The sequence below is a fragment of the Triticum dicoccoides genome, chromosome 2B (assembly GCF_002162155.2).
Source record: "Triticum dicoccoides isolate Atlit2015 ecotype Zavitan chromosome 2B, WEW_v2.0, whole genome shotgun sequence".
Classification (NCBI taxonomy): Eukaryota; Viridiplantae; Streptophyta; class Magnoliopsida; order Poales; family Poaceae; genus Triticum; species Triticum dicoccoides.
The window spans coordinates 565,332,023-565,342,874 of record NC_041383.1 but is presented as its reverse complement, the minus strand read 5'-3'; the positions used below and the strand labels follow the sequence as shown (position 1 = coordinate 565,342,874).

Below are 10,852 nucleotides of genomic sequence, written 5' to 3'. Positions count from 1 at the left end.
CTTTCAATTTTTAACCATGACAAATTGAACATTGTTCATAACAAATTATGTTTTGCGAGGATGACAACTTTCTTTAGCAAGCATGATAAATTCCGGCAAAGAACTGAACATGCCAAGGATTTTCCATGCTTCCTAAAGAAAATCGACATCATCGGCAACGTAATTTGCCATAAAAAATCGTTTGATTTGCTATGCTAAAAAATCCGATGTTAGCGGAATCATATTTATATTTTTCGATACTAATATTACTCTCGGAAGGCAAAATGCAGTACGCTGGTGGTCGACGGAATAAAGATAAAGCAGAATCTAGCCACAAAAAAGCATAAAGGAAAAGTAAAGTAATGAACCGATCAAGCAAGCAAACAAAAATGTTTGTTTCCTCCTCGGCCCTCTCAATCCATCCTTGATCGCCACCTCCAGAAAATCACTCACCCATGGCGCAGACGACAAACGCATCCCAGCCAAGTGCCCGCCACGGCCCTTTATCCCCACCCAGCCACACACATCTACCCATCGCGTCCATTTCCCACACTCCATCTCTCCAAATCGACCTCCCACGCACGCGCGCGCGCGCCTCCCCTGACCCCGCAGAGCTCCCCAGCCCAACCCGCCGCAGCAGCGGCACGCGAGCGATCGGCCGCCATGAGCGGCGGCGGCGCCGGCGACACGCTGGACAAGCTGGTGGTGTTCCTGGCGAAGCGCGACGGCGTCGACAAGCTGGTGAAGACGTACCAGTACGTGGCGAAGCTGGCGCACTGGGCGGCGGAGACGTCGCACCCGGGGCTGGCGGGGCGCGCCAAGAGCTGGGAGACGGCGGCCGGGCTGAGCCGCAAGGTGTTCCGGTCGGGCCGGTCACTGACGGGCTTCAACGCGCTGCGGCGGTCCCCGGGGGAGTTCGGCGCGCTGGCCGTGCTGGCCAACGCCGGCGAGATGGTCTACTTCTTCTTCGACCACTTCACGTGGCTGTCGCGCGTGGGCGTGCTGGAGCCCTGGCTGGCGCGCCGCGCGAGCTTCGTGTCGGCGTTCGGCGAGTGCGTCGGCTACGTCTTCTTCATCGCCATGGACTTCATCATGATCAGGCGCGGGATCAGGCGGGAGAGGGCGCTGCTGCGCGGCGGCGAGGGGAAGGAGGAGGAGAGGGAGGGCGAGGTGCGGAGGATCCGGGCGGACCGGGTGATGCGGCTCATGGGGACGGCGGCCAACCTGGCGGACCTGGTCATCGCCGTCGCGGACATCGAGCCCAACCCGTTCTGCAACCACGCCGTCACGCTGGGGATCAGCGGCCTCGTCTCCGCCTGGGCTGGGTGGTATAGGAACTGGCCGTCGTGAGCTGAACTGGGTCGGATCGGATAGGCATTTCGACCGGCAAGATGTATGTAAAAAATGTACGCTTACCGCGTTAATTATTTTCAACTATTACGAGACTGTATATGGCAGAGTTCTGGCAACACACTTACAACCTCCTTCAGAATAGACTACCCTAAGTCCATAACAGTCTTACTACATACAGTATAGCTTGCTGACCCAAAGCAAATGGGGAAGAAGGTGCGGGCTCAAGTTTAGTTAGAGCACCTAATCTACGGGTGCAACGCCCGGTCAATAATTACTTCCTTTTGGATTCTTTTCGAGATATGTTACCACATACTGTATCACATATGCCATGCGGTCGATAATTACTTGGGCGGATAATGTTTTCCCCCAAACATCAACTAGCTAGCGGTGACCAAGCCGAATCACCCGAAATGCCGAGGCGTCGTCGTTTCTAGGCCAGGGCGGGGCTCAGCTGGTGAGCGCCGAGAGCACGCCACCACCGCTCTTGGAGGCCATCACGACCTCCCAGCCAGGCCCTTTCAGGGGGATAAGAGGGGGGGCATCGGCGGCGGCAGGCGGCCCGGTGAGGTCGCTCCGGTCCATCACCTTCAAAAGGTCCTCGTCGCTGATGTCGGTCTGGATCATCCTGTCTTCCTCGTCCCGCTCGTCCCTCAGCAGCGCAAGCAGCTCCTCCTCCTGTATTTTCCAACAAAGTAGCAGAACAAATCAGTGATCATTCCCAGTTGCTTCGCTTTTGTTGTTACTCCATCCGTCCCATAATGTAAGACTAGTGTCAAAAAAACATCTTGTATAGTGTCAAAAAACATCTTACATTATGGGACGGAGGGAGTACTTCTTTTGGTGTTTCATTTTGAATACTCCCTCCGTCCGGAAATACTTGTCATTCAAATGGATGTATCTAGATGTATTTTAGTTTTAGATACATCCATTTTCATTCATTTTGATGACAAGTAATTTCGGACGGAGGGAGTACAATTTATGCAGTAGACTAAAACACAATCTATACTCGAGATGGAAATCTTTACATCTAAGACGTTAGGCTTCGCGCTATTTTGTTCAAACTGTCCCTTCCCGATCACAACGTGCTCTAGCTTCAGCTTTCCAAAAGCTCTCTTGATAATCCGTCCCTGCGACAATGAGTAGGTGAGCAGCGATGCCACGAAATACAGCCTAGCAAGAGTCTGAAGGTCATCCATCCATACCTCAACAGAGTTGGATGTTGCCAACCGATAAACATGCACTGGGCGCGTTTGACCAATCCGGTGGCATCGATCCATGGCCTGCAAATCCATCTGAGGATTCTGCAGAATGAAGCAAATCTTCAGCGTATCACAGCTATGAAAGGTAACTGAAAGGCGGGCATTTTCAGTTTTTCACCAAGGAGCACAGCTACAAACAAAACATCCCGTACGGAAAAAATGAATATCCAAAGAGGGAGATGGCATGTGCAGGGAGAGTGTAAACTTTAACGACCGTTACTTTTGTATGCATACCTATATCGAATATTACACTACAAACTCTCGAGATAGATAGGAAATTACCCAGTCACTGTCATACAGGATACATGTATCAGCAGAAGCAAGATTGATGCCAAGCCCACCGGCACGAGTGCTCAGAATAAAGACATTCATACTGCTGTTCAAGTCATTAAACTCTGCTATCTGCCACAGAAAAAACAGTACCAAATAAAAGCCATAGACAGCCATTGAATAATCAGAGAAAGATTGGCATGTAACAATAAGATCAATATAAGGAACATTTATGGATTAGACCACTGGTTCTCCAATAACAAACAGTCATGTGCATTCAAGCCCAGTGTCCATAAACCATTGAACCGTCAGTTTGCTGTCCCCACCAGTTTGTATTCTAACCAGCTTGTAGTGAAATATTCAACTCCATCCAGTTTTGGTAATGATTAGCTGCCGGTTAAGTGAGTCTTTTTCCCTCTAAATGAGATAATTAATCCATGTATTTTTAACATGTTTGATTCTAGCTGATTTTTCCCTATTTAAAGTTCTCCAAATAAATTCAGGCACCATGCAGATGCAGGCTCAATGGTCGCGAGCCTACTCGGGTGAGTGTTTTTCAATCATGTCCAAGCTAACAAACATTTGCTGAATCGGATCGGAGATGGATGTGCGACTTCATCCAGTCTGGTAGCAATTAGCTGCCAATTCAGTCAGAGCTTTTTCCTTTCAGTGAGATAACTAATTCACGTTGTAACAAGTTATGCCCAATTCTAGCAAATTATGCCCAGTTTACAGGAAGAAAACTCAGGAACCATCCAAGTAAAATGGCAGTACCTGGGAACCAACTCAGATGTATGTTTTGAAATCGTGTTTAAGCTACCACACATTTGCTAAACATGTACTCCCTCCGTCCGGAAATAGTTGTCATCAAAATGAACAAAAGGAGATGTATCTAGACATATTTTAGTTTTAGATACGTCCCTTTTTATCCATTTTGATGACAAGTATTTTCGGACAGAGGGAGTATGTTAAACTAATATGCTGGTTGGATATGAGAACACCCTGCTGTGGGATGTTAAATTACAACATACAGGTGTTTTAAGATTGTAAGATTTAACATGTATGAGCTCAGAACTGCTCATATAAAATAATAATTGAACATGTGTTATTGAGCTCGATGCTAAATTGCTCATGTGCTCACTTGGGAAATTAAGGTATGTGCATATGCACATACATTAATACAGAATTGCAATTCTTCAAGATGTAGATGATATCTAGTAAACTGGTAAGAAATCGGTAGACTACCACATTACCTGTCTCATCCTGTCTTCTAATTTAACACTACCATCAATTCTGCAAATATTCAGGCCTTTCATATACAAATAATATTCTATTATGTCCAAAACTTTTGTCCACTGTGAAAATATTAGAACCTACAAACATATTAACTGAATTAGGATATAATTCATGAAAAATGTGCTAGCATGTGCATGAATGCAGAGTAAAGCTAAGGCACAAAGAAATGTAAAGGAGAACCATAAACCTTGTGCCTTCGTTTGAGTAGGGACTCCAGTAACCTGTCAAACAGCTGAAATTTACCACATTGTTCCAGAAGCTTATCGGTAGGTGGATAAAGGCCTGCAGACAAACAAATGAACAACAATGTAGAAAAAATTAGCAAACAGAAACATAGAGTGTAACACAAATAGGACACGTTCAATTGGATTATGGGACACACTTGTTGAGTCAAATGCAGCATTGAAAAGATCAGGATGGGCACAGTTCTTCCTCAGCTGAATCATTAGGTTATTTAGCTTCATCTTCATGCCAGGTCTCCGCAACACTACAATATAGAAAAAACTTGTCATACAAGAATTAATTGTTTACTTGTACACACAATGGACTGTGAGTGTGCAGGAAAAGATGGACGAGCTTACATATGCATACCTATGTCTGTGCTCTCAAACAAGTAGTTGTCAAATGTCTTTTCAATCAAGTGAGTCTGGATTTGCTTCTGATGCGCAGTCATGTTAGCATAAATGATTATCTCTTTCTTCCGTGGAAGCATCTGTTCCACATCCACCTTCATCCGTCTTAAAAGGAATGGGCGCAAAATGGCATGAAGCTTTGAAACAACAAGGACTCTTTTCTTCTCATCAGCTTCTTCCTGCTGTTCCTCATCTCCTTTCCCAGAAAAATCAAACCTTTAAGAAGATATTTGTCAGATGAAAGGAGGCAAAATAAACCAAATATATTCATTGAATGTTTAAATAGTACTCCCTATGTTCCATAATTATTGTCGTGGTTTTAGTTCAATTTGAACTAAAACCACGACACAAATTATGGAACGGAGGGAGTAACTCCACTATCTTTATAACAAAAACTCCCAATGTGAAGGTATTAAAATCCATATACTTACTTCCAATATTACTTACTCATAGCATGCATTTTAGATAATAACATAACAAGTTTAATAACAGACACTATAATAAATCAGAAAAGGTACAACATAAAATTCTGCTAATGTTTATTAAATTGGCAGACATGTCATATCAGTACACAACATATACTGGGAGGAGGAAATGTTATAACATAAGCGGCTGACAAACAGGGAGGTGGCTATTCTGGCGCTTGAAGACATCTACCAGAGAGTCCTGGTGGTGCCCCCTGTGGCAAATAGTAGTTCCCCATTTTGGGAGTCTATCAATGTGGGTTGTAATTGTTCTGCCATATACCCATACAACAGGGTATCATTGTAACTACACGTTTCTATATTATTGTTAATGCAGTGGAATTGCTACAATTATACCAGATAATTGCATTGGATAGTGGAATTGCTACAATTATACCAGACAATTCATGCTTGGGAACTGATGTTGCGACTGTCTAATTTTTTCTTTTATACGATTCACAACTGATCAAATTTGATAGATTTTACTGCATTGTTTAACCAAAATATACACTTAAATGCCAAATGTTGGTCACTTTATAGTAAATCCTGAAAAATGTTGGCTAAAAGAACAACATATATGTGCTATTAGATTCATACACAAATTGATATCACAACATCTAGGCATCTAGCCAATGGCAGAGTCAAACATTTCAAAGCTAGACACAGTTACATTGGAATGTTCAGGTCGCTTATATTTACTCATTTATATCATCATTACAAGAAAAAAATAAGGCCAGGGGATAGCAACTGATGAACACAGGAACTGCTGCCAGGATATGGAGACTAAAACAAAATGGCATATACAGAAAATACCCAAGGTTTCCACTCAAAAATAAATAAATTAGTACCCATAGTAAAGGGCAGCCAGTAGTGCATGTGTAAGTTAAGCGAATCATACCATGACTCAAATTCCTGATGGGACGAGAATATATCAGGCAAAATGAAATTCAATAACGACCACAATTCTGCCAGGTTATTCTGAAGAGGTGTCCCAGTCAAAAGAAGTTTATTGGCCATTGGTATGCGCTTTAACTTTCTCAATAATTTACATTTAGAATTTTTCAACCGATGTCCCTGCAAAAAGTATGGAGGCATGTTAATAAGGAATAGAGAAAGGTAGAGAACCATAAATGGCTCCATCATGTAGATTTTTTTTCTCAATAGCATGTGCTTTTATCACCTCATCCACAACAACATATTTCCACTTATAACGAGCAAGAAATTTTGCATCTGACATGGCCATCTCATATGAAGTAATTATTATTGGGAAATCGGGGCCAACAGTTTTGGGCCTGAATTTTCTCCTTATCTCTGCCCGAGCCACTTTATCTCCACGGTAAATCAGGCCAGTAAGAGATGGAACAAACCTAAATCAAGTATATTCACATAAGATAGCACTTACAAAAACTGAAAATAAAATTTGGATACCTTACCTTGAGATTTCATTCACCCAATTTGAGAGAGTGGAAAGAGGAGCAATTATCATGTATGGACCATGCATACCATTCCCTTTAAGATGGGTAAGAAATCCAATTGTCTGGATTGTTTTCCCAAGGCCCATTTGATCAGCTAGTATCCCATTCAGCCCATTCTGCCACAGTGATATTAGCCACTTCACACCCTTTATCTGGTAAGATTTCAACTGCCCGCCAGTCATTAATGGTACAAGGTTGGCTTGCTCTTTTTCCCATCTTTCTTCTTCTGTGAGAGCGTCATCATAAGCAGAACGATCTTCACGAGATCTTGTGAGCATGGCAGCCACTGCTGTCTTAGCCTTCTTCTGAACAACATTTTACTTTATTGGTACTTAGAAGTAGCAAGATGTTGTCAACACACAATTATGATAAATAAATGACAACTATTTCTCATACTTTCTCATATATTCAGATCCCTTTATTGATATATCACGTCATCCACTTTAGAATGATGACCAGTCCCCACTTAAATACTGAATATAAATGTTCACCATTATGGACCTATTAGATTCAGATGACAATCAACAAGTCCAAACAATTCAAAGTAACACTGGTCACGGAATGTTGGAATGCCTTAATTCTTACCTATGAAGGCAGCTGAACCTGTATTACAGCAAATTTAAAATGGCACTTAAATTGAGATTTGTGAACTAGTATGTTGTAACTTGAAAGGATGCTGCTACTAGAAAAGGCAATCAGGAATTTTGGGAAGTTAACATTAAGCAATCAGGACAGCACGCTCTACAGTTTTCTTCAAGCGGCAATATATGTCTTAATCCTAAGTCCATTGAGAAAGTAAAAGACTACACATAATACTGCAAATAAGCAAAAGTACATGGCAAACAATGAAACAAAACATCTCCATAATTTAGAAGACAGCCAAAGATTACCAACGAGCATATTTACATAACAGATGATAATATATGATGTATGCACTCACATCATTGTATTGTGGCTTAGAATTTACTTTCCTCTTTCTGCCACATCCTTTCTTCTTGTCTTCCACAGACTCCTCTTCATCTTTAACTTCAACAAAATTCTGCTTACCCAACAGGTAACAGCATCATTATCAAAAAATAAATAAATAAACTAGCAATAAATACGAAGATAAGAAAAAGGTCACCACAGTGTGGGGCTCATACATCTGTAAATTGCTCCATTTTTTCAAGTAGAAATTCTGAATAAAGCTGTGTCTCTGTCAGCAGCTCATCCAACTTGCTAAAACATGCATTAGGATCTAAAGCAAGTCTTGCCGCTTGTTCTCTTTTTCTAGCCTCTTCTTCCTCTACCTTAAGCCGAGCCTCATATAGCTGCTGTTCCTCCTTCGTCATCACCTCTGTAATGAAGGATGCATCATCGTTCTTGGCCTCAAGGTCAATAGGTACAGATGAATTTACATCCAAGAACTCATCGGATGTCTCCTCATTGGTGGAGTGCAATGGCTGCTCTTCAGCCTTCATCGCCTTGACAATGGGGTGTACCAGTACCCCAACGCAGCTGGCCTCAAGCTTAACAGGCAGAGACGTACTTGCATCAACAAAATCACTGGCTTTCTCATTCTCGGCTTCGAACATTTTCTAATTTTGCACAAAATAATCAGATCAGACTTAAGATTTGAAACTGTTGGAGAACCTCGACACAAAAAAAAATACAAATATTGCCGCAACAAAAGCATACCCCATCTAGACTGACGCGGATCTAGATGATGTGCTGGGCATGCACCCACACACCAAGAAGTTGTGGAGGTTAGCGGGGTTTAACAAATCACTGGATAAAAACAAGCTCATACTCTACGTTGTACTTACAAAGTTACAGTTGTCATTGTTGTTGTTTTACTATTCACACATATTTTAAATTATGTAGCAAAATGTTGCAGTAATTAATTATCCGATTTGATTTTTTGCATCAATAATAAAAGAACCAAATAATATACAATATCAGCAAGAGTATGAACTTCATGAAAAAGATAGATCATTCAAAAAGCGCTCATACATGGTTCAGCTTCACATATTTCAAACAGAATCTGTAGCCAAAATATGTAATATTGCACAGCATATGAATAAGTTTAACCTCTGGGAAAATATTGCACATCAAACCAGCTGCAAACATCACATCATACTCAAAGTGCTACAGCAACTTTAGGCAGATACTACTGCAATGCGATGTAGTAATACTAGTATTAGTTTGAGAAGAGACTAGTAATTTCCTAGACCTGATGCTTTGGAAAAAACTCGTAATTGCAACTATGCAGACATGATGCTTTTAAAACTATGGTGTACTAGTAGACAGTCTGCAGACTTGTTTTTGTGGCACATCTGAGCCTTGTTTTAGAGTACCTGAACCTTTAATGCCTAATTTGTATTGCAGCCTGATGCTCGCTAATCTGTCATGGGATTTCACGTCAGCTCGCAAATTCATACATTGTACACCTGACATGCAACTTTTGTGTGTCTATTGCAAAGTACCACTTGCCAAAATGCATAATCTGTAGGAGTAGGCAAATGTGTAAATTCCCGTAGAAAAATACTACTCCCTCCGTCCCATAATATAAGAACGTTTTTCAAGTTAACATAGCTTGAAAAACATTCTTGTATTATGGGACGGAGGGAGTAGCAAACGGACTACTGCCTAGAAAAGAAAAAGAATAGGAGGATTTACTAACAAAGAAGAGACACCAAAAATGAAAAAAAAAATACATGGACAGTAGTACACATAGAAGAAAGCATGACAAAGAAATTGATCTTTCGGTGCACATTGTTACCTCAGCATTGGTCTGGTTTGCTACCCCAACTTTGTCTACTTCTCCAAAATGACCTGAAATAGGCACGGTAGAATCAGATTTTGTGCAGGCAACAGGGGGATTCGGGTTTAAGAGGTTGATATATATCTAGGGTTTCATGAGAACAAGCAACTGGGAGAAGAGTCGCCATGGGAAGACTAGGAGAGTCGCCATGGGAGGGGTGGGAGAGGCACCGGGGAGGGGGTGAGGCGGAGAGGCGACGTGCGAGGATAGGAGAGGAGCAACGGGGCAGGGGAGGAGAAGAGCAGCAGGGGAGAGGAGGACAGTAGTAGTTGGTGTGGGGCAAGGCGTTGCACATGGGGAAGGAGCGGGGAGGAAGAACGGGGTGATGGAGCTCACCTGCGTCGCCGTTGCCGTCATGAATCGCCGTCGCCATCGCCGTCGAGGCCGCCTCCTGCCCCTGCTCTCCTCTCCGTTCGGTGGAAGCAAAGGGGAACGCGGGAGCAGGCAAGTAACCATTTCCAGTTCAGAGCTCCGCTTGATCCTAGGAATTTTAAACATTTGGATCGTAAGGATCCTTTTACTGTTTATAAGACCCCTTTTTTTGACGTCGTAGGATTAGAGTAACATTTTGTAACAAAACTTAAACCTATTTTTTAACCTTTCCTTTCAGTTTCATAGGTAAACATCATATTTTGATACAGAGGTAGTATCTAATCTCTCCTAAATAATTTAAACTTTTGTGTTTATTTTCCGTGTACTATTGAGAAGCACTTCTTACAATACACTTCATTGCACAACTTGATTTTAGTCACATAGATATTACCTTGACTATTTTCTCGAGCCACAATCAAAGAGCCTTTGGTGAGCTTTCATTTTCTTTCACCGAAATAACTATGATATTTGATATCATCAAGTTTGCCCACTGACAATAAATCAGCCTTATGTCGAAAACAATGCCTCACATCATCGATCACCAATCTGCAACCTGTATTTGTTTCAATGCATATAGAGCCCTTGCGAACAATTGTTGACCAACCAATATTTCTCATCCTCACTTGGCTAGTGATATCACTAGTGTAAGATGTGAAATACTTTTTATGTGATGTGATGTGGAAGGACGCACCTAATCCACAACCCAACCCATGGCATCATCACGAACATCACTGTAGCATTCATCATCTTCGATGGCTAGATAGTTCTCATCTGTTGCAGTCATGGTTGAACTGCTCTGAGCCTTTTGCCCGGTTTTCTTTGCAAGCTTCCACTCTGCAAACTCTCTTTTGTACTTTCTGCACTCGCTCTTTATGTGTCCCGTATTTTCACAATAAAAGCAAGTAATATCTTTTCTCTGTTTTCACTTTGATCTTCCCCTAGATTTGCT

General features: G+C 42.2%; 2 protein-coding genes across 4 annotated transcripts; one reads left to right on the top strand and one right to left on the bottom strand.

Moving 5' to 3' along the window:
- Positions 1-482: 482 nt before the first annotated feature.
- On the top strand, positions 483-1,452 carry LOC119364885 (peroxisomal membrane protein 11-4-like). The gene has a single exon (XM_037630449.1). It carries the CDS (start codon positions 643-645, stop codon positions 1,327-1,329), a length of 687 nt encoding a protein of 228 aa, XP_037486346.1. The 5' UTR covers positions 483-642; the 3' UTR covers positions 1,330-1,452.
- On the bottom strand, positions 1,378-10,007 carry LOC119364883 (ATP-dependent DNA helicase DDM1-like). Of its 3 annotated transcripts, XM_037630447.1 has the most exons (15): positions 9,868-10,007; positions 9,490-9,542; positions 7,871-8,305; positions 7,669-7,767; positions 6,687-7,033; positions 6,434-6,620; positions 6,152-6,327; positions 4,749-5,005; positions 4,540-4,644; positions 4,345-4,439; positions 4,115-4,234; positions 2,874-2,993; positions 2,535-2,633; positions 2,358-2,459; positions 1,378-2,007 (listed from the first exon to the last, which is right to left on the bottom strand). In XM_037630447.1, exons 1-15 carry the CDS (start codon positions 9,902-9,904, stop codon positions 1,780-1,782), a joined length of 2,460 nt encoding a protein of 819 aa, XP_037486344.1. In that variant the 5' UTR covers positions 9,905-10,007; the 3' UTR covers positions 1,378-1,779. The 3 variants fall into 3 exon arrangements, with proteins under 3 accessions (XP_037486344.1, XP_037486343.1, XP_037486345.1); XM_037630446.1 differs by having other exon boundaries at positions 2,358-2,633; XM_037630448.1 differs by lacking the exon at positions 9,868-10,007 and adding an exon at positions 9,702-9,756 and having other exon boundaries at positions 2,358-2,633.
- Between the last annotated feature and the right edge of the window lie 845 nt (positions 10,008-10,852).

What these genes read in the sequence shown, in the direction of transcription:
- LOC119364883 (XM_037630446.1), bottom strand. Translation starts at nt 9,904, where the DNA reads ATGGCGACGGCGATTCATGACGGCAACGGCGACGCAG. An exon ending in TGACGGCAACGGCGACGCAG is followed by an intron (nt 9,543 to 9,867) that starts GTGAGCTCCATC and finishes TGCCTATTTCAG; the next exon opens with GTCATTTTGGAGAAGTAGAC. An exon ending in TACTCAAACGAAGGCACAAG is followed by an intron (nt 4,235 to 4,344) that starts GTTTATGGTTCT and finishes ATATGTTTGTAG; the next exon opens with GTTCTAATATTTTCACAGTG.
- LOC119364885 (XM_037630449.1), top strand. Translation starts at nt 643, where the DNA reads ATGAGCGGCGGCGGCGCCGGCGACACGCTGGACAAGCTGGTGGTGTTC.